This window comes from Ictidomys tridecemlineatus, chromosome 1, assembly GCF_052094955.1.
Source record: "Ictidomys tridecemlineatus isolate mIctTri1 chromosome 1, mIctTri1.hap1, whole genome shotgun sequence".
In the NCBI taxonomy this organism is placed as follows: domain Eukaryota; kingdom Metazoa; phylum Chordata; class Mammalia; order Rodentia; family Sciuridae; genus Ictidomys; species Ictidomys tridecemlineatus.
Window position 1 is genome coordinate 213346431 of NC_135477.1, and position 24461 is coordinate 213370891.

General features: G+C 35.1%; 2 protein-coding genes across 5 annotated transcripts in view; one reads left to right on the forward strand and one right to left on the reverse strand.

Annotated features, from left to right (window-relative positions):
• Cwc27 (CWC27 spliceosome associated cyclophilin) overlaps positions 1-19032 on the reverse strand; it is a 217135-nt gene extending 198103 nt beyond the window's left edge. The window contains exons 1-6 of one of the 4 annotated variants that reach the window (XM_005319570.4): positions 18954-19032; positions 18577-18689; positions 9558-9654; positions 5939-6051; positions 2958-3101; positions 511-609 (exon numbers count right to left, since the gene is read on the reverse strand). In XM_005319570.4, the coding sequence (XP_005319627.1) occupies positions 511-609; positions 2958-3101; positions 5939-6051; positions 9558-9654; positions 18577-18618 (495 nt within the window). In that variant the 5' untranslated portion in view covers positions 18619-18689; positions 18954-19032. Of the gene's footprint in view, positions 1-510; positions 610-2957; positions 3102-5938; positions 6052-9557; positions 9655-18576; positions 18853-18953 lie in introns of those variants that run through there. The other 3 variants (XM_078015913.1, XM_078015914.1, XM_040273836.2) reach the window with 3 other exon arrangements.
• A 13-nt stretch (positions 19033-19045) lies between these two features.
• Positions 19046-24461, forward strand: part of Srek1ip1 (SREK1 interacting protein 1) — a 35034-nt gene continuing 29618 nt past the window's right edge. Inside the window, exon 1 of the mRNA XM_078015930.1 lies at positions 19046-19254. Within this exon, the coding sequence (XP_077872056.1) occupies positions 19242-19254 (13 nt within the window). The 5' untranslated portion in view covers positions 19046-19241. The remainder of the gene's footprint in view (positions 19255-24461) is intronic.

Below are 24461 nucleotides of genomic sequence, written 5' to 3' on the forward strand. Positions count from 1 at the left end.
CATAGATCTACTACTTGAAGTACTTCCACTTATGTGGTCTCACTGGATTCTTCCAAGAAACCTACGTGCTATTAAGTAAAGGATATTCTGTCTTATCTCTATTTTACAAAAGGACAAATACTTAGGAAAATGTAAATGACACACAGTAAGAGAAACAAAGTCAAACATTTTGACTCCAAATCAAATGCTTTTAAGGGCCTTGCTCCCTTCATAAAAAATAACTCTTTAACTATGAAGTCATTTCTTTAGGCTAAAATAAATCTAACTCCTCCAACTTTCCAACATGAGTTGAGTTTTTCATTCATTGGACTATCATATTAAGTTTCATCTTTGAATTCAAAACCTTTACTTTTTTACTTTAAAAAATTCTTAAATCATAAATTGTGCCTAAATACATAAGTGAATCATTGTAGTTAGTACAAAACCATCATCTAGTAGTTTAAACATATTAAGTCATCTCCTCTTAAATGGCAATTGAAGTCCCATATCTCATAACAATCATGCTCCTACCTCACAACTTTTGATTTTGTGTGGATTACGTGGTCTTTCGTCATCATCAATGTCTACTTCTGTGAGTCGCAGCATGTTATATACCGTGTCCCCTGTAACCTAATAAAAATATAAAATGTAATTGCAAATATATTTATTTATCCTTTGAATTAGGGGACTTTTGTAAATACTTTGTAAATAGTTAAAAGAGAGTTTCAGAGGCTGGAATTATAGCTCAGTGGTAGAGCACTTGCCTAACATGTGTAAGGCACTGGGTTTAATCCTTAGCACCACATAAAAATAAATAAATAAAACAAAAGTACTGTGTCCATATACTACTAAAAAATATACATACATACATAAAAAATAATTTCATATTATTCCATAAGAATATATGTATTAAACATAATGCAAATAAGGTGACTTCATTTTAAGGGACAAAAGCACACATAGGTTCAATCTCTTACTAGGCTTTTGGATAAATTTCCAATATGTACTTAGTACCATCTTTTACTAAAATTAAAAATGTAATGCCAATTACCATCTTATTGAATGACAACTTTTCAAACATCATACACAAAATTAGATTTTAGAGTAAGAGGGTAAGTAAGTAATAACAATGTGATAAACATTATACAGAAACCTCAGTCAATCCACATAAACAGCTAACTAATAATAACAATCATTATTGTTCTTCTATATTTAAAAAAACCGAGACTCAAAGAGGTTATAGAGGGCTGGGGATGTGGCTCAAGCGGTAGCGTGCGGCCCGGGTTCGATCCTCAGCACCACATACCAACAAAGATGTTGTGTCTGCTGAGAACTAACAAATAAATATTAAAAATTCTCTCTCTCTCTCTCTCTCTCTCTCTCTCTCTCTCTCTCTCTGTCTCTCTCTCTCCTCCCCTCTCACTCTCTCTTTAAAAAAAAAAAAGAGGTTATAGAGCCAACAATAGTGCCTTTTCCAACTTATAACCACTTTGCTAAATTTTTTCACTAATGTATAAATTATATAGTACCATTTGTAAAAGATAGTACAAATGTAACTTAAATATCATTTTATTATACACTCTTTTAAAAAGCTTTTAAAATATATATATATATTAATTATACATGGACACAATACCTTTATTTTGTTTATTTATTTATTTTTAAGAATTTTTTTTAGTTGTATATAGACACAATGCCTTTATTTTATTTATTTATGTTTTTATGTGGTGCTGAAGATCAAATCCAGTGCCTCTCACACATGCTAGGCAAGCACTCTACCACTAAGCCACAACCCCAGCCCGGTTTATTCAATTTTTATGTGGGCTGGATCAAACCCAGTGCTTCACATGTGTGAGGCAAGTGTTCTGCCACTGATCTATAATCCCAGCCCGTATTACACTCTTTTTTTGTAAAAAATAATATGGAGGAAAAATCTATGGTCATTAGAAAACCTGAGATGGGAGTGTCTTGAAAGAATAGGCTAATCTATATTTTCTAAACATGGTGTTAAAAATTAGACAATAGGGGCTGGGGATATAGCTCAGTTGGTAGAATGCTTGCTTGCCTCCCATGCATAAGGCCCTGGGTTCAATTTCTAGCACCAAAAAAAAAAAAAAAAAAAAAAAGACAACTAATTACATTTCATGATTTTAATGTGATTCTTTTAATTCAACATTTCCCAAGATATAGTTTTTTTCAATAGTATTGTTTGTTTTTTCCTCTTTTATCATCACAAAATCCAGTTTTGCCTAGGATCTGAGAAAACAATTCTTACTAAACCAATACAGGGGGCTGATAAGCTAGAGGTATCTAATAGGTCTAAAAATTAAAATGTATAGGAATATATTTATGAGAAGATAGAAGAAAACTTTCAAGATAACTATTTATTGGGAATTATTGAAAATTCTATGGAAAGGATATGCCCTGAAAGGCATTAAATGTGAGCAGAATTAAATTAGTACTATCCAAAGTAACATTTCCAATAAAAGCTTTCAATGTCAACTTCTATTTTAAACTAAAGGGAATTAATAAAATTACCATTAATAAAGTAAACTTTAAGCTAGTGTTATGTGATTTTTTTTTTCAGTGCTGGGTATAGAACTCAGGCCCTTCAAACACATGCTTGTTAAGCTCTCTACCACTGAGTCACACCCTCAGCCCCTAAGTATCTTTCTAGAAATGTAAAAAACATCATTGCTGAATGGCATGGTAGCTGATACCATTAGTATGATTTTTAAGGACAGAAAACATTAAATTCATAACAAACAACTGACTTGAAACATGATAAAGAATTCACAAGTCTTCTAAAGTTCATTATAATAGAAACATATTCCATCATTTTTTAAAATAATAAATCAATTCAAGGGATATTTTCATGAAGGCAGCTGTTAGATAAATTCATCATATCTGTCACAGAACCTAAAGAATCACATAAAACCAAAAACCAAATCACAGGTTTAGGACAACAGGACACAAACCTTTCCAAAGATGGTATGCTTATTGTTAAGTTCATCTGCTCGACCCAGTGTAAAGAAAAACTGGCTGCCATTATCATGAGGACCAGCATTTGCCATGGCAACCAGTCCTCTCCGATTAAAACGCAACCGTGAGTGAAATTCATCCTGAAGCATAAAAAAACAATTCAGTGAATGTTCTCAGTTACAAGATACTTCATTTCATATTCAATCATTATGCAGCAAACCAGCAAGGTCTCATATAATGTCTAATAAAAAATTGCTAAAGTTTTATTTAACTGATTTTCAAGTATAATCAAATCCAAAATTTACTATTCAGTACTCTTAAACTTGAATTCACTAGCCTGTGTCTTCTAAATATACTCAGCCATAAATATAGCCTATTTTGTGGAAAGTTGCATACCTACACATAGAGCAAAGAACTCATTCAAAGGGGAATAGATTTCTAAGATTCATTTCCTTATTTTCGTAGTCAAAATCATCAAAACTTTTAAAACCTATCATTTCTCCAAGGAATTCAGCTTTGAACCATTGTGAAGTCTTCAACTATTGCTCCTCCTAAACTCTTTTAAATGTCAAGAAATAATCCTCTCTTCCTCTTCCTCTTCTTCTTTTGATTCAAAGAATCTACCAGGATAGTGCTAATGTGATTTGACACAGTCCTAAGTTAAATATTCTCTTACATGGTACTGAACTCATTTGCCAGTTTTCAAAATAGCAGGTAAAAGCCTTTCTAAAGTGGTTTTCTGTTGGGACCTCGGCTGACCACGGAAATGCAATCGCTGGGAAAGAGGAAGAAAAACCACTGTTGGGAAATCCCCAGTCTTGTGATTCTGGTTTTGTGATTCTCCATGTACCTGACAGATAGAGCTTGAGAAATGGCTTCCATATACGTGCCTGAACAGCCCCAAGATATGGCTTCCACAAACATAAAGAACTCTCCAGCAACGGGGCACACATACCTAATGGGGTATTGTTTCTGTAACTAGGGTAACGGGGCTCTGTTTCTGTAACTGGGGTGCCTAGGCTACCCCAATCTGGGGGACACTCCAATCTCTGGCCCCTGCCTTTGCCCCCACCTCCCTTCTCCTCTCTCTATATAAGTTCTCTCCCTCCACAATAAACTGAGTTGCTGCACCATCTCGGCTGACTCAACTCCCGACTCGGTGTGATTTTTGCCAGGCAGGGTGGCGGGCTGGGTCTCGACACTCACCCTCTCGCTCAGCCCGGAGACACTCACTAGCTGGTCTAGTGATTCTCCCCAACCTCTGTCGGAGGGCGGTCGGACAGTTTTCTTGTTTTTATAGGACTACTTAACAGATTCCTTAGTCTCTGAGTTAACATAATTTGCATCCAGACCTGATACTGGAATCATATGTTATATAGCATATTATATAATCAATACTTGTCATAAAAGAAGTAATGAATAATTCTTAAGAGATCTGAACTCAATGCATCATAACTCTGAATAATGTGTTTAAAATGACCTAACTGAAAATAACAAAACAAAGATTTCAAGTTAGGAAAGAACTGTCAAAAAGAGCTATTCTGTTACACCAAATAATAGAATAAAGGAATACTTCCTACAAGAATGTAGGCTCTAAAACCATGAGACATTTCACCTTAGTAAAATATAAAAGTCTTAACAGTTACATCTGAGTGTTTTTTAATAACCATTCACATTTTCTAAGATCATTATCTAGAAATTAAAGCAAAATTTTAACTATTTTGCTCAAGAATCATACATTAGACTATGACCCAGTAAAAGATGAAAGGAGACTCCAGATACTCTATCCCATTAGAACAAACACAAAGTTCTTTATAAATTCCCTTATTTAAGAACTATTAATTTTTACTCACCCAAAGGAATTAATGTTGGTACCATCAGACTAATAACAAACACAATTTTTAGCTTTTTACTTAAACCCTCTACTGTTCCTTACTTTGTTTTGTTTTGCAATAATGGGAATCAATACCAGCACCTAGCACATGCTAAGCAAGCACTCTACCAATGTGCTATTCTCCTGGCCTCTTAATTTCTTTAGTATGATATTCTTTTTCTTCTTAGATCTGTGTTGGCAATTAAGAAATTTCTCACTTACTCTTAACTAATATACCTTTTTATAAAGCTTTCTTTTGTTGCTTCTTCTATTCTCCTTGTGGTTTCCCATTGTGGCATGCATTCTGTGTTAGAGACTATTGTGTATAATTGAAAATAAATTTTGCTAAGTGAGACTGAACTGTATTCCCTCAAAAATTTTACATTGAAGCCCTAATCCCCAATTTGACTACATTTGTGTCTGGGAGGAGGCAATAAAGGTTAGATGAGGTTATAAGGATGAGTCCCTAACCCAATAGGGTTCATGTCCTTACAAGAAGAGGATTAAGACACCAAAGTTCATTCTCTCTGCCCTATGTGAGACCTCAGAGTAGGAAAGCCAAATACTAACCAGGGAAACACCTCACCAGGATCCAAATTGCCAGACATAATGATCTTGGACTTCCCAGCCCCCACAGAGCCATCAGAAATAAACTTTTGTTGTTTAAGTCACACAGTGTGTGGTATTTGGTTATAGCAGCCTAAGCAAACAACTCTAAGATTCCAAAGGATTTAAGTAAATTGTTTTAAAATAAAATAGCATATACAATATTCTAAAAATGCTTTATATTTATAGAGATGCAAAGATTAGAAAAAGTCAGACATCAGAAAATATGTTATATGGTCTTTTTTATGAATCACATTATTTTCACTATCATCTTTAGTTCTACCTGTACTCAATCTAACATAAAAGCTTGCAATAAGACAACTTAGAAAGAATATTTGGTAGGGTAAGTATTGCTCTTATCCTTGCATGATTCTAAATGACAGTTGGTTTTGTATACTAATGTGACATTATTTTTCTTCTTGTGGAGCACAATCATCTTCAGTTAAACAATCCAAGCTGACTTGCAAAATAATAATGATAATAGTAATTCAGTCTTACTTTGAATGGGGCTCCATAGATAGACTCTCCGCCAGTCCCTGTGCCAGTAGGATCTCCCCCTTGGACTATAAAACCAGGCACAACTCTATGAAAAATGGTGTTGTCATAATAAGCTGAAAAAAAAAGTTTTTAAATAATTTACCAATTTCTAAAATTAAGTGTTATCTATGGTTATCAGAATTAATATGTCACTAGAATCACAAGATTTATTTTCCAGAATGTTAAATAGGTTTCCAAATCAAAACTGTTTTTTTCTCTACTTCTTATAAAGTATTTACTTTCAAAACAGCACATGCTTCAATAGAAACCTTGGTAGTGGTTGTTTTGTTTTTATTTCCAAGATTCTCTCAAACTCCGGATTATTGTTTTCAGAATAAAAATCAGAAAAATAGAGCTCATGTGCAAACACGCTATTATCCCAAGTCAAAACATTTAAAAAGCAGGATATATAAGACCCATATATATATTACAGCGGAGAGAAGGGGGAGACGAAAGAGGTCTTTGTTACCTGTGTCTTCAAATTTTAAATTATGCCATCCTATTCTTTTTCCTTACTTCCTATTAAGTCTTTCATGATGTCAGCTTTTTCTTTTAAGGTTTTCTTTATAATTTTCCCAATCATATCTTGTGGAATGCATAAAATTGTATAATATCATATATAAATGAGTATAAATTTTCTAGAATCTTTACACCATAATTTTGTGTTATATCATGGTTGGCATTTCCAATTTACACAAATTTTTTATATCTACTATTTCTACTTCCCTATAACTTATTAATAATTGCTGTTGAACTATGAATTTAAAGTTGTTCTGGAAGCAAACCATGTGTTATAATAGATTTTGCAGTTTTCAGTTTATTTTACTCTTATATTTATGCATCATATTCATAAGTTTTTTGAATAAGGAAGCTTTATTAATTCATCACATATACTCATAACATCCTCCTGAATGCTATCTCCTATTGAACAAACAAAGTTAAATGAATCTCAAATACGAAACAGAGTTCCTATGTTTCCACTGTAATTCTACTATTTCTCATTACAGTTTTTATTTCTGGCTGTCCAATGGTTTTATGATATGTCTTGACTAATTTACATTTCCAGTCCAAATACATACAGGAATTTATATTTGCATTTTAATATCAGCTTTCTGTATTTTTTCTAATAGAATTGTGTTTTGTGTTTAATTTTGCATATTGTTTTCACTGATAACTTTTTTATATCTAAAGTTCATTTGTGATGAGTCTGCCCTATTTACTTTATCCTCTCCGGTACTTTTTTAAACATATATTTTAGTTTCATTAAAAAAACTTTTATAACTTGTGGCATGTTAATGTACACATTTATATTTTTCACTTCTAAAGAATGAAGAAACTACTGTTAATGGAAGTAGAGGATAAAAATAACTGAAGGATGTATCATGAAGAGACAAGGCAAAATATTGGCATAAATATTATGGGCATAAATTAATTTTATTCCTTCCTTACACTTCAGATAACTAATGAAATTATAAAAGGTATTCATTATAATACATTTTTGACCTAACAATTTATTAAAAATTACACTCATCATAAATGTTCACCTAACTATACTACAAAGACCTAAAATCCAAGATTTAGTTTGTATAATAGTAGATCTTTTGTTTTTGGAAAGGCTGTGATCTTCCCTTTAACTATTTTACATTAAACAATCAATGCTCTTTATATATATACATATAATATATATTATATATTATATGTATATATATATAGTATTGATTTGAGTGTTATAAGATCAAGGAATCAAAGACTTGAAAGAATCTAACTGGGGTTTTCTGAATTATATTTTTAAAACCTTGACTTTACTCATTTGTGAGTATCTTTTTCAAATCATTCTTCTCAGGCTTCTTGTTAGCCTTTCCAATAACAATTCAATCTTTTATCTGCTAAATTAAGAGAATTACTCTGATTATTTTTCTTACTATTTTTCTATTCTTTTTTCTTTCTTCTTGTATTCTTATAAATTGAGAATGATTTTTTTGTTGCCATAATTGAGCTTCCTCATCATCCAACTTACCAACCTCATTATTTTTCTTCATTGTTATTTTATATCCAGATATTTTCTGTTTCTTCCATTTACCTGGATATGGTTTGCAATTTACCATTCATTCTTTCTAATGTTTTTGTAATTTAACTCTCCTCCTGTAAAATTTGAGCTTTTTATTCTTTAAAACTTCTTACCAGAAGCAAGTCTGACTTTTTTGAGTCTCATGTGCTTCTTAGCTTTGTTGACAGTTATTTGAGGCCTCTCTAACTAAACTACCTGTCTGACTCTATTTCCTTCCTGCCTGCCATAACAATTATTAATAATGGTTTTTGCAGACATCTTCTTTCTCTTCTCTCTCTCTTTGTCTTTTTTGTTTTAATTTTATTTCTTAAATCTTCTCCTGGTATTTATCTATTTGGAGAGTTCTCACTATCCCATAATACTAGATACTGTGGATTCTCTTTTTACATCTTGTTTCTGGCCCAAAATGCTATTTTCTGATACTTTAAAACATATTTTCTCTAAAAATCATATATAACTTACGAGGATTATGATTTGCCACCACTAAAGATATTCAAAATCATATGCAATATATTCTAAAACCCAACAAGACATTCATTCTAAAAATGTTAGAAATGTTTAGTTTGATAAGAAAATATTGTGAAGTGGAAAACACTCAAGTGAATGTAAATTTCTGTAACATTTTTAAAAGAAAAGTCTCACCTTATGATTCAAATCTTAAAAAAAAATAGACATTGATAATAACATTAGTGAATGCTAGATGGAAGACTACGGAAAAACTGGAATTTTGAACAGATATTAAAAGCTAGGTACTAAAAAATGAAAAGAGAAAACACTCTTAAACAACAACAACAAAGGAAAACCAGTATGAGGATATTCATGAAAGTGTAAGGAAAGTCAAAGTGAGAAGGAAATGTTCAGGAAATAAAGGTAATAGCTGAAACCACATGGTTAATGCAATGAGAAATAAAATTAGAAAGCTAGAAAGCCAAACTGCCTGAGAATTCAAATATTAGAAGATTAAATAGAAGAAAAAGAAATTAAAGATGAAAGTCAGGAAGACCAGATAACAGGCAACTGCAGTTAGGAAGGTGAAAGTCAAGGCAATCTGGGGAAAAAAAATTTGATAAATTTAGTCTTACATTAGTTTTGATGTAGCTGACATTGTAAGGTTCCAGAAGAAAAGTCCACTAAGTCATTCCATACTGGTGCTAAGAAGGGAAGAAATGGCTGGAGTTCTAATTGTGACAGCCATTTGCATGAAAGTAATAACAGAAGAGTGAAGACAACAGAACTAGAGACAATCTTAGGAAATATCTGTATTTAGAATATTAAAGAATTAAAAAAATGATCAAAGTATTATTTGCTAAAATAAATTTCTGTTAAAACTATATATGTTTATTTTGGAAAAAGCGTTATCTCCCCTCTCTATTTTCTGACACATAGCTCAAGACCATATCACTCATATCAACACGCACTACTCATTACCACTATCCAACACCAATCTTCAATGTTGTGAAAAATACACTACAGTTTATTTTTAAACTATGATTTCTCAAGAATTATAATTACCTTCCAAACAAAGCTGAATGAAATTTCTGCACGCTTTAGGTGCTTCTTTTGACCACAATTCTATGTCAATATCTCCAGCTGTAGTTTTCAATAAAACCTGCAGAAAGAATATTATATCATTATATTAACATTCTGATAATGAGTTGAATCACTATTCAATTTGAAGCATTCACCAATGATTTTCTGATTTCAGAACATTAGAAACTGCTTGACTTTTGTTTTTATACTAAACAAAATTTCAAATATACATTGTAAATTATTATACATTTAGATCTCTCAATATATCATTTTCAGAAATAGCTTAGGATTTAAGAAAAAATAATATATACCATTTTTTAATCACAGAAAAGAAATTAATTATTTAAAGATGATAATCAAACTTTTTATAATTGTTTCTCATCATTACTTCCAATAAAATTGGTGTATTAAGAAATTTAAATGCAGATTCATTAAATTATGACATTATAATTTTAAAACTACTGATTTATAATTACACTGTCACTCTACTTTTTCATTTGCTACTCATAATTTATGGAATAATATTCTTAATCTAATTCTGATTCAGACTAAAATGATATGTTTTAAAAGTAAACAGAAGCCTTTGATAGCTTCCTTTCCTCCTGCTCATGGCAGTGATTACTTCTTGGTGAAACAACCAGAACCCCTAGTGAGTATGCAGGAGGCAACAGTTTATAACTGACTTACTAATAACCATAAATAACAAAAAGAAGAAGAAGAGGAGGAGGAGGAAGAGGAAGAGGAGGAGGAGGAGGAGGAGGAGGAGGAGGAGGAATGTTAAACCCTAAGTTTGAACACTATGGCATCCATCTTTTCCCTTTTTGCCCCAAGTACACCAAACTTGATCAATGTCAAAATTATGGCCACCACAATAATTTAGAAAGTTCTTACAAATAAAGTATATGCAGTATACACTATTTTAAAAATAACTGATTCTCAGAGAAAGTCACTATCATTGATAGAAGCCATACTTCTTTTTTTCCCCTAAAACTCCTGCATTAGTTTTCACAAAAACACTTTTTTAGAAATGGAGGAAGCATACAAACCATTCAATTAAGTCCATGCCCCTGCCTTGTAGGGATGCCTAAGAGTTGCAAACTGCCCAAGTTAAGAAAGCTGAGTTAGCAAAGCAAGAAGAGCATTTCAGGACTGGGGCTGTAGCTCAGTGGCAGAGCACTTGCCTTGCATGTGTGAGGCACTCAGTTTGATCCTCAGCACCACATGAAAATAAGTAAATAAACATTTTGTATCCATTTACAATTTAAAAAAATATTTTTTAAAAAAGAAAAGCATTTCAATCACCTCTTTCTATTCAGTACATTTTTTGCTACAACTACCCTTCAATTTCTATTTCAGAAGTTCGGATAATGCTGCCATGAATTTTTATAACATTGATGAATTCATTAAATCTTTCTGGGCTTCTACAAGCTACATAGTTCTGCTACAAATAATCTTCAGTGACCACGAGAATGGGAGAAATGAAAATATCTGCACTGAGGTAGATTTTTAAATAGTTTCCTTAACTGCTAAGGAAATATAAAAGAATTAGAAATGCAAACATGCACAATTTTCTTAATCCATTTAGTACCAAACAGGGAACATTTGTTAAAATGTCTCCATGTCAGCTTCTATGCCAGACATTTTGGATACTTTATTCCATTAAATTCTAACCTACAAGGTAGGTATTATTAATCCCATGTTACTGATGAACAAACCAGAAACTCAGAATACCTTTATCTAAGATTTCACAGTGAATGATTTAAGCCAAAAGTTCAGACTATAAAGATTATAGAATTTAAGCCAAAAGTTTTCAGACTGTAAAGAATATAAAGAATAAAGTTTTCCCTATATCATCATACTGCCTCCAAAAAGTTCTCCATATTTTCTATACTATTCTGAAAAAAAAAAAAAAAAAAGTCCTTCAAGTTCTAGAACCCTGCCATATATATCTCAAAAGAAATCCCTGAGATTGCCCTGGTCACAACTGATTTGAGTAGAGAAAAATGCTTAAGTCAAAAGCAATTATATATTGGCTGAATATATGGAAAGTAAGACCTTCTAGCATAGCTTGGCATGAAACAGTGCAGAAGAGATATTCTATAATGGATAAAGACAAACCAACCCAACTTGATTCTCACTTCCCTGGGAAATAAACATGAGGCTATAAATTGGAAGACTGAAAAACTCCTTCTACTGAGAACGGATCTGGAACAAAACTATGCAGTGTCTTCTGATTTTTCCATGAAGCTTGATATACATCCAAATCTTTAAAGTACTGTACACCTAAAAAGACAATATCCTATCCTATTTCATTATCCCCTTATATAGCTAAAATGAAGCACTATTGGTAAAGAAAATGTTAACACGTTTTCTTTACTTTGTAAAGCAATGCTCTCCAAATTTTTTGAAAGTGTGCAAACTGATTAGCAAAAAATTTAAAAAGTCCTGGCACAGTAGTATTGCAATCCCAGTTACTGCAAACCTGAGGCAGGAGGATCACAAACTCAGGCCAGGCTGGGCAATTAGCAAAAACCAGCCTCAAAAATAAGTAAATAAATAAAAAGTGCTGGGCATGTAACCCAGAGGTATAATACCTTTGGGTTCCATCCCTAGTTCTGTGAAGGAAAGAAGGAGAGGGAGAGAGAAAGGAAGGGAAGGAGGGAGGGAGGGGATAGGAGAAGAGAATGAAAAATGAGGGTGGAGAATAAGTAAAGGCTTAGAGCTCATTTCTAAAACTTAAATATATGTAGTACTACATTGCTATAATATATATGATATATCAAATAAAATAAGATTTTATAAGATTAAACAGTATTTTAAAATAATTCTTATTTATTATTAATGGTATAATGAATCTGTTTAAGTTTATTAAGATATAATCCACATATCAAACATTTCACCCTTTTAAAGTAAAAAATTCAGTGGTTTTTAGTATAATCACAGTGTTGAACAATCATTGTCATTAATTCCATAACATTTTATCACCCTAAAAAGAAACTTTGTACCCATTATCAATCAGTACCCATTTCCCTATGGCAACAATAATCTACTTTCTATCTGCATGTATGTACCTGCCAAATGGACATTGCATATAAATGGAATCACTGAATATGTGGCTTCTTTTATTTGGTATAATGTTGCTTTCAAATTATTCAAAAGGTCTATTTTCTTTTTTCTCACACTTAGTTTTCAAATGTCTTGAAAACTCAATCAAGAATATGAAAAGTGCAAGAAATAAAATCAAGAATTAATAAAAGGGATAGACTCAAACTAAAAAGCTTGTTTTTCAGCAAAACAATCAATGAGTTGAAGAGAGAGCTTACATTTCGGGAGCAAATTTTTGCCACATGCACATCAGATAGAGCACTAATCCCCAGGATATATGAAGAACTCAAAAAACTTAACACGGGGGGGGGGGGGGGGGGGGGAGAAAAAAAAACCCAATCAATAAATGGGCTAAGGAACTGAACAGGCACTTCTCAGAAGAAGATACACATTAAATCAACAAATACATGAGAAAATGTTCAACATCACTACCAATTAGAGAAATGCAAATCAAAATTAAGATTTCATCTTACTCCAATCAGAATGGCAGCTATGAAAGACACAAACAACAATAAGTTTGGGCGAGGATGTGGGGAAAATAGCACACTCTTACATTGCTGGTAGGACTGACTGCAAAATGGTGCAGCCAATCTGGAAAGCAGTATAGAGATTCCTTGGAAAACTGGGAATGGAACCACCATTTGACCCAGCTATCCAATCCTCGGTTTATACCCCAAAGGACTTAAAATCAGCATATTACAGGAACACAACCACATCAATGTTTATTGCTGCACAATTCACAATAGCTAAACTGTGGAACCAACCTAGATGCCCTTCAGTAGATGAATGGATAAAGAAAATGTGGTATAGATACACAATGGAATATTATTCAGCATTAAAAGAATAAAATCATGGCATTTGCAGGTAAATGGATGGAGCTGGAAAATATAATCCTAAGTGAAATTAGCCAATCCAAAAAACCAAATGCCGAATGATTTCTCTGATTTAAGAATGCTGATTCATAATATGCTGAGGGGGGATTAAATGAACTCTAGATAGGACAAAGGGGAAAAGAGGAGGGAGCTGAAAGGAGGGAGAATACGGTTAGGAAAGACGGTGGATGCAATGGTCATCATTACACTAAGTACATGTATGAAGACACAAAGGATATGATTCTATTTTGTGTACAACAAGAGATATGAAAAATTGTGCTGTATGTGTATGAAAAAAATCTCATTGTGTATAATTTATATAAAATGATTAATGAATAATACTATATTCTTTTTTATTATTAGCTCTTTGAATTATAATACATATTTATATTCATAGCATATCTCAATTTAAATACTACCTTCATCAGAAATATTAGACCAGTAGATTTCATAAAAAACATATTTATAATTTTGTTGCAAAATTGAACATTATTAAATAATTGAGTCATAAAAAATAAAGAATATGAAAAGGTCATATGTGATAGTACACACCTATAATCCCAGCAATTCAGAAGGCTTAGGTAGAAGTGTCACAAGTTGGAGGCCAGCCTCAGCAACTTAATGAGACCCTTAGCAGTATAGGGAGACTATCTCAAAATAAAAAGGACTAGTGATGTGACTCATTGGTGAAGCACTCCTGGGTTCAATCCTCCACAACAAAAGAGAGATTGTGCAATGGTTTCTATACTTATAGTGATAAGTATTTCAAACAAATATATATATTTTTAAAGTTTACCATTAACATTAATAAACAAAAATTCATATTTCAAATAATCTTGATAATTAAATCATAATTCTAAATTTTTCATAGACTTCCCATTCTGAGGCATCAATTCTACCATTTTCTTATTATTTGACTATATTTATACTAATATTATCTTCAGTATGAAATTTGTGAGGTTTCTAAATCCAGTTAGCCAGTCATTAAACCATATCATGATAGAAAAAAGTGACTGAACAAGTAATTGAACTTACATGATTTTTAAATATATATAAACTCTTACACTTAAACAAATAAAAGAGAAGATAAATACAAGTAGATGTAGATTTTCTCCCAACTCCCAAGAATGAATGGCTTTTCACATTTTAGGATGTATGTATGTACAATCACTGCTATAAAAAAAACAAACCAATGCACATCATCCCTCCCACCACAGGCTGCCCAACATCAAAGATGACACTTCCACTTACTATCTTTCTTAGCTTGGGCAAGGTATCTAACATGTGTATGATTCAATTCTCCATCTATAAACAAGGATAATATCTTCATAGGTTTGCTGCAGGACAAAATGAACTACTCTAAAGACTGCTTAGAGTAGTGCTTCACAAATAAGTGCTCAAAAAATGAGAGCCATAATCATAAAGAAAACAAGTAATAATAAATGTTGGTGAGGATGTGGGAAGAAAGGTACTCTTATACATTGCTGGTGGGAGTGCAAATTTGTATAACCACTATGGAAAACTGGAATGGAACTACCATTTGATCCAGTTATCCCACTCCTCCATCTATACCCCTAAAGGACTTAAAATCAGCATGCTACAGTGATGCGGCCATATCAATGTTTACAGCAACTCAATTCACAATAGCCAAGCTATGGAACCAACCTAAGTATCCTTCAACAGATGAATGAATAAAGAAAATGTGATATAAATACACAATGGAAAATTACTCAGCCATAAATAAGAATGGAATTATGGCATTTGCCAGTAAATGGATGGAACTGGAAAATATCATGCTAAATGAAATAAGCCATTTCCAAAAAACCAAAGGCTGAATGTTCTCTCTGATATGGATGCTAACCCACAACAAGGGAGGGTGGGAGGGGAAGAATAGAAGTTCATTAGATTAGAAAAGGAGAATGAAGGAAGAGAGGAGGAGGGGGATAGGAAGGACAGTAGAAAAATAGGACATAACTTTCCTATCCTTGATTTGAATACATGACCAGGGTAACTCCACATTGTATACAATCACAAGAATAGGATCCTAATTAGAATAAGTTATACGCCAGGGAAGTATAATATGCCACAATGCATTCTGCAGCCATGTATATATAAGAAAAAACAAATAAAATTTAAAATGATAGCCATTATTATTCCAAATATTATTCATAGATAAATATACATATTTTTTGCTCTAGGCAATTTATTCCTAGCAGTAAGAATGCACATATGGTTGGGCTACCTTGACTACCTGGTTTCTTAATTGTTTCATTTGACAAAGCTACTGATTAATAAAGAAGGCATGACTCCTTCCTCCTTTGGCCATGACTACTTTGTCAGACCTCAGTGGTTCTTTTTCTTAAAGGACCCAAATAAGATGTTGGCAATTTAGATTATGTGATCATAATATGGAGAAATTTCAACCTCAATAGATTATCTTATACTTATGAAAATCTCTATCAAGTACTACATTTCTGTGCCTTACCTTTAGGAGCTAAGTTTAGAGCACAACACAGCAAAATAAGACACTTATGGACAACATCCAGGGGTCAATAACTGCCATCGTGTATCAATTATTTTCTAAGTTGATACCATGCTCTTTGAAGGGAGGAATTTTGTCCCATTTATTCTAAATATCTCTGTATACTTTCAATGCCTAATGTACCATTAGACAGTAAAGGCATTAAACATTCATTGACACACTTGTAATTATTACATCTGCTTTACATTCTTTCTTGGCCCATGCTCTCTGCAGTACAGAACTTTAAATTTTCAATCTCCTCAATCCTTGTGCTAGAAAAAGTCCCAAATGGATTTTGGAAAAAAACTTGGATGAGGCATGCCTTATGTTCTCTTTCAGCCCATTTCTCTTCAAAAGACAGGCTGCATTAATCACAACTTATAATTATACCTTTATTTACATAATTATTTGTTCAACATATATTTCACTCAACTGAGTGCATAACAGGTATGAAGCAGTTCCCCCCCCTCCTCAGAGCATCTCTAAAACCTAATATAAAGCCTGACATGTGTTGGATGCTCAATAAACATTTATAATGTATCCTTGTCAAAGCTTTTCATCTATATAACCATGCTAAACTATCCTCTAGAATAAAGCAACTAAATCTGCCTTCAGTGAGCAACAGTATAACTTCAAACTCCTCAATGCTTAGTATATTTCAGAAGTTAAGAGAAATGTAATATTAATTCACCCATCCACTCATTCATTCTTTCAGTAAATATTTGAACTCCTTCTACTATGTGTCAAGCACTATTCTAGATTCTTGTCTCTGCACCTACAGTGTTTGCATTCTACACGGTAAAGGTAGAGGACAGGATACAATAAACAAATAATAAATACTGTAGGAAAAAAAAACATAAAGAAGTTAAGACAGCCAGGGATAATGGGATGCAGGGGCCTGATTAAGGTTTGCAATTTCACAGAAAATAGATAAGTAAGGCCTTCTTGCTAAGGTTGACATGGGAGCAGTAAAACAGCACACAGGAAAGAGGAATAGCAACTGTGAAGGCCCTGCCTAGTGAGACAGGCAATCTAGTCTCTACCAGTGTTTACCATTTGGTATTAACACAGCCCCCAAGAAACATTTAGAAATAGAAGGAGGTAGGTGTTTTTGAGTTTTCACACTGATGTGAAGTGGGGTGGGGTGTGAGTGAGATTAGGATGGGGATGCTCACCTATAATGCCCAGGAAAAGTTCAAACAGCAAAGAAGTGTTTGCCCCAGATATCCACTAATTGTTTTTGGTGGGGGCGCTGGGAATTATAGCATTTTTGTTTTTGACTTTCAAATTGCCCTGATTACATTACCAAATTTCAATGAATAAAAGATTGTATAAGTGATTTGTGATAAAATTACCAACAGAATTGCATTTTATATACATGTAGTTTTATCTCAATTCAACTTTACACATTTATGTGTGTGTGTGTGTGTGTGTGTGTGTGTGTGTGTGTGTGTGTGTTTACTGGGGATTGAACCCAGGGTCTTGTGCATGATAAATAAACCTTCTATTACTGAACTGCGTCCCCAATCCCTCAACCACATACTTCCAATCCCATTATATTTGCCATTTTGCTGGTTTATCACATTTAATATGTGATATGGACTAGGTCTCTGTTCAAGAACTCAGGTGACACATTTCACAATTGTCTCCTTTGCATCAAAAGATACATGAACACCCTGGATGGGAAGTTTCATGCCTTGGACATCAAATCTATCAGAAAATCCTCTCCCTTGGGGCTAGGGATGTGGCTCAAGCGGTAGCGCACTAGCCTGGCATGTGCAGAACGCTGGGTTCGATACTCAGCACCACATTAAAATAAAATAAAGATGTTGTATCCACCGAAAACTAAAAACTAAGTATTAAAAAAAAGAAAAAGAAAATCCTCTCCCATTCTAATGTGGTAACATTCTCCATTTTCTCTGATAACTACTTTGTTTTAAGACCAGCTCAATGGATGTCTGCTGCATGATTCTTTCCCCCAACATTCCCAGTTGCTTACTCCTAAATCAATGCCATAGCGACAAAAATCTTCTTTCCAAAAGCTCATTTATCAGACATGCCAAAGGTTCTTCTTCACCTGCCTGCCTGTCAAAGTAAACCATAGCTATCCTATGTTAACAGCTAAGTTAGTGCCTGGTCCCTAGCAAGTGCTCAATAAGTAAGTACAGAGAGAATGGAGAATGATCGCTCTCCAAGTTAAGCTAAGAATATATCAAACTCAAAATTGCACTTTAAAAACCCGGAGACGCTAGAAGACGGCTGCGAGAGTTGGGACAAAGCAGGAAACCGGGCCAGAAAGCAGACAGAGAGAGACATCTCCACTTCAGGACTTTTTCAAGCCTATGCTGAGAAGTGCCAACTTTGGTGTTTTAGATGCAACACTGTCCTTAGGCAGGGAAAGGAACTAGGTTTCTGTGGTCTTTTTTCAACCCTAAGATCCCTGAACCCCTCTATCGAGCAGATCTCATTTGAGGAGCCCAGGAACCATAGGTGAGGTGCTCACCTTCCCGTTCGTGGGAGGCTCCTGGATGTAGATGTTGCTCATCCTGCTCAGTGCTCAGGAATCCGCTCCTTAGTGAGGACGCCAGAGGCCAGCCAGTCACTAAATCTGGACACCTATCAGAACACAATTCCTTAAGTTGTGTTGTCAGGAAAAGTTCCACTCGGTCACTGTCACCCAAGACAGCGACACCAAATACTATCTTGCCTCAACACTAGCCCCTCACGGACGCCGCCATGTTGCTCCTGGACCCGAGCACCGCTAACCATGAGAAGGGGGACTCCCGTGTTCTCCAGAAAACAGAAAATGATTACAAAGCTGTTATATACTAATATAATATTCGACATTATTATTTATAACGAAATAAAAAGAAGTAATACGTAAATCCTGGCGGTGTTCACTTCACTAGGGTGCAGGTAACACATAGTTCCCGAAGCTGGCAGTAATGGTTCAGACCATGTGTGTTCTGCAATATTAGTCGCCCGGAAACAGCATCCGTGGCTACTCGGTTCCGCCAGCCCCAGAGGCTTATCAGGCTTTTCCCCCGCCGTCGGAAAGGTGCCGCGGCGCGGGTACCAGAGGTCGCTTTGTGTGTTGTCTTCACAGCCGGCGGGAAGCAAACGCGTTCTCGGAAGCTAAGGGCTTCAACGACCCCTCTTACGAGCGTCATGGCAGTCCCAGGTGAAGACCAACAGTGGGACCCCGGTGTCCGGGAGAGGAAGGGAACCGGTGGGGTGAAGTAGGATAGGGTACGGTGGGGTAGGGAGCAGCGCCCATGGGGATTTAGGCGGAGGCCTAACCTGATTTGGTTGTCCTACACGAAGAAGTTTACAAGTCTAAAGGAAAAAAAAAAAAAGGTATTGTCGTCGCCCCTAGCCAAGCCCGACTGCACAGGATCATAGAAAAAGTGTATTGTAGAAGGGAGAGAAGTGAGGAATGGTAGGCCAAAGGGGACCGGCGGCCGAGAAGAAATGACTTTCATTTTGGTATGCCTTAAAAATAAAATTTGAAGTGGGAATACTTGGTGGACCCAGGTAGCCAGAGGCATTTGGACTGGAAGACACGGAGACGAAATGCGAGTGTACTTCCAGCTCTTCCTGTTGTGTGTAGTCGCTGTGTGGCAGTAGACCAGTTGCTTTTCCCTTTGTGGCCTCAGTTTAAGAAGGAGCTTTGTTAAAGGATAACTAGTAGTGTACCTTCTAGCTCCTAATTTCTGTGTCCAGAGAGTACTCTCCTTCCTAAAAGTGACAAACCCTGCAGACTAAGTACCCCAGAGATGTCCTGCTCGTGATTCCCAGCATTTAGAAGTTCTCGTAGGGGAACTTAAATCTGCAGAACCCTAGTTGCAGAATATTTGGTAAATAGACCCTTTCCCCCTACTTGGAGATTAACAACCTACTTTAGTATAACAAAGATTCTGAAAAGTATTGCTTTAGAGCCCCAACTTTACTTAATCCCCACCCCCTTCCCAGGATTTTTAGATGGGTTTTTTTTTTTTGTTGTTTGTTTGTTTGTTTTGTTCTGTGGAAACTTTTTCTGAAGATTATTTGAAGAAAGCGGTTATAGGAACACTACTTTTCTACCTTTCCCAGTTTGGGGAGGAGCATCTCTGGATCTGAGAGGAAATGTACACTCTTTATTAACTGCCTACTATATGCTGGGCACTATCCTAGGTATGCTTTTGGAATACAGTTGTGAACAAGGTAGACACTGTTGCTTTTCACACAGAAATTACAATTTAGCAGTGAAGAGAAATTTACACAAAGTGGGACTAGTACTATGTCAAGTAAAATACAAGGCCTTGGGGAGCACTTAGGGGACTCTTAACAGGGTACAACAGAGGCCAGACGGACTTTCCAGTGAATGTAGCATTTGAGATTAGACCTAAAGAATTATGGGAAGGGTAGAGTTCTGGGAAGGGAGATTGCAGTCAGAGACACTAGATATGTAAAGGAAGAGGTAATAGGTGAAGAGGACATGAAAGATATTTGCTACAGATGTCACTCAGCAAACAAATGAAGAGAAGTGAGAAATTAACTAAAAAAGAGATGACAAAAATAGCTAATATTTACTAAGGATTTAGTATGTTATCATATGTGTCAGATACTATGGCAAATATTGTATTTTATCTCCTTTAACTTTCACAGCCACACTGTGGGATAAGCATTGATGTTCTGATTTTACACATAAGAAAACAGGAACAGAGAAATCAAGTAACTTGCCTCTATTATGAGAAAGTTCATAACTGACCAATCAGTCTGGCTCCTAGACCATGTGCATTAATTCATTTTGCCACACTATATTATTGATTTACAAGGTAGTTTCTGGCTCTTGAAGGACCTTGCAAGTAGTGACAAGGAGTTTGGATGCCATCTTAGAAATCATAGGAAATCATTCAAGAGTTTTTAAGCAAATTCATATTTTGAAAAATCATTCTGTCTATAGGGTAGATTGGAGGGGAGTTTGCCTGGAGGTACAGTCACTAGTTAGGAGTAATTCTGATTAAGTCATGATAATGCTTGCTAAGATATGGTCTCATTAAAAAAGGACAGAAACAAATAGGTTGGAGACATATTTTTGGTGGCTGAATTACTAGCAGTTGGTGATTGATTTGACATGGGTGTCATCATTATACAAAATACATGTGTGAAGATGTGAATTTGGTGTCAATATACCTTATATACAATCAGAGACATGATAAATTGTGTATAATGGTGTATTAAGAATTGCAGTGCAATAATAATAATAATAAAAGAAAAATAGGGAATGCAGTTTATCTGGGTTTCACTGTTAGGTAATTGGGTGGGGCTTGTTACTGATAAGACAAGGAGCAGAGTGTAGGTGGATGATGATGTCTTCTGTTCCAAGCTTGTGTTGAGGTTAGTCTGACATAGAAATAGAAATATCTAGTAGACATTATGAGATATAGTATTTAGTTTAGGAAAAAAATCAAAACCAAAGAAAATGATCTGTCAGCTACCTGCACTTAGGAAAGATTAAAGCTGAAAGAATGTATAACTGATCTGGTGGAATGTGTACAGTGTGAAAGGAAGATCTGTGACTGAAGCCTGGGGAATGTCACAATCTAAGTGACCAGTTTAAAAAAGAGAGAGAGAGAGAGAGACAAACCTGCACAGTAGATTTCTGGGTATCCTGATAGACCAAATTAGCTCTGTTGAGTTTAGCTTCTCATGGTTGCATCCAAACTGGACTGTTGTCATTGTTCATTACATTATTTGAGCAAACTTTTAAAAAATACCTGTGTGGTATGGGTACTCTGAGGGACACAATGTCATAGTCTGTGCCCTTGCAAAACTTTAGTCATTGTGCTACTTAAGGAAGAAGACAAAGTGATTTTCCAAAGCCCCATTTAACTCCAGTAAACTTAGACCAGTGTTATAGATATGTTAATCTTCTTTCAATTCAAAATAATGCTTCAAGGTATAATAATAAATTGTGCCATTAAGCTAGATGGCAGGACATAGATAAACTATTTAAACTCAGCAGAAAGTGAGATAATAGGCATGGCAGGTGCTATAAAAGTACAATGCAAGTGCCATTAGAAAATATAGATACAGAGAAAGTTAAGATAATTTCTTGGATGATTGATCCAGACAATATATAAAAGAAAAATAGAGCTCTATTGAAACCTTTTAAGGTAATCATCAATGAGGACAAGTATTATGTTATGCTCTATTATTTTAGGTATAATAGATTCAGCTCAGCATCTCTTGGAGTGGTTCTGCTAGTGATTATTATAAGGTATGACTATAAAGTAATGAGGCTACTTTCCACAAACCACACAGGAAAACCAGCTTTGTCTTTTTATGGTCACATGCTTCTGCTGTTTTTCCTTAGCATTGGTGTTAGCTTAAACCATTATGTAAGTTACACAATGAAATATTGTAGACTCTTAGAAAAATCTTGGATGCTTACTTGTTTTTAGAGAAATGACATTTGAACATAGGTTTCATTGAAGTTTACTTTCTTTGGAAAATTGCTTTTCCCATTCACAGTTGTTGAAATTAACTCAGTTGTTGAAATCATGTCAGTGATTCACCATTCTCCATGAATAATTGACATGGCATAAGTAGCAATATATGTTACTGATATAGTCAGCACAAAAACTCAATTTGGGGAAAGATAGGTCTATTTTTGTTGTTGATGTTGTTGTTGTTTTTCCTTTCCTTTAGTGAAGTCTGTAGCCAAGGTAGGGAATTATTAATGGCTAAGTCAACAATTCATTCAGCCTGGCATATCAAAATGAATAAGATTTTTAAACACATTACTATAGCACCTTAGTAAAAGAATGTCTAAGTTACAATATATCCAATTTATTTCACTCCTAAACTATATAGGTAATTACATTTCTTTCTTGTTCATGCTGCAAATTGCTATTGAAATAATTTTCCTAAATCACATACCTAATCCTGCCATTTCTGGGAGGCAGTAAATTAATTTTAAACTTCTACCTGTGAATTTTGTGATTCTCTTCAAACCACTTAACCTTCTTGAAACTCAGTTACCTTGTCTACTTAATGACAAGTTGATGCCTTAGATTTAAGCTTCTAAGGCATTGTAATATCAAAATTCTCTCTCTCTACAAGAATGAAGTACCTGGGCATAAAATGCTCATCATCTCTAGCAAACAGAGAAATGCAAACCAAATCACTTTTTTTACCTTTTCCTTCCACCACTCTTCTCATGCATTCTGCAGTGTTGCAAAAATCTGACTCGGCCAGATTCTCTGACCTCTTAGATGTTTTCCTGCCTACCTGCCTTTGTTATTATTGTCCATTTCCACTTTTATTATCCATGCCTACTTTTACTACTTATACCTTTTATTATCCATTCCCTGTTTTTCAGCTGAGGTTCTTGCCTGCTGCTTCTTCATGCTTATTAGCAGAAAAAATAATGTCTTTTTTGACACCTGGCACAGTCTGTCATTTATAACAATAAGGGTTTATTATCCTAAATAACTTGGTGTTATGGTTTAGATTTAGAATGAACACCCTAGGGTTCATGTTTTTGAAGACTTGTGGGCTTTGGGGAAGTGATTGGATCATGAGAGTTCCCAAACTCATCAGTGGATTTGATGGCATTGGGAGGTTGCCGCAGTCTGGCTGGGCACAAAATCAAGAGCCACTCACAGCCTTGTAGATTCAACCAGCAATTCTTTATTCCCAAACTCTCACCGGCACTCTACACACATGTTCTGGGAAAAATCCACACCTCCACCGGGCTCTGCATCCCAAATACTCTCTGAATCCCGGGAGAACTCAAGGGGAACTCAAGGATCAGGCGCCCGAGGCAGCAGGATACGCCCTAAACCTGGAACCGCCCTATTCCCAGCAGGATCCACCCTAAACCCAGATCTGCCCTAATCCCTGAGCAAGGTCATCTTTCAAATCAAAACTCTCAAACATTCATGCAATGTCACTGCAAATGACCTGGGTCCAAGGCAAGCCCATTTCCACAATGGAGAGTCCTCCCTCTAAGCAACATTGGGTAGGCTGACAAGGAAATTCCTACTTGGCCGTGGCTCTCAGCAGGAGGTGATGAAAACTATAGACAGTTGGAAGAGTAGGCCCTCGGGATGTGCAAGTACTTGGTAACTATATCTTGTCCCCAGCCCTCTCTCTCACTATTATATAGACATACCTTATAATAATCACTATCAGAACCACCTCAAGAAAGGCCAAGCTGAATCTATTATGCCTGTCTCTCTCTCTTTCTCGTTCCCTCTCTCTCTCTTTATCCCTCTTTCTCTCCTCTCTCTCCCTCCATCTCTAGCTCCCAGTCTCTTTCCCAACTGTCATAAAGTGAGCAGCTTTCCTCTACCCTGCCCTTTTGCTATGATGTTCTACTTCATGTTAGGCCCAAAGCAA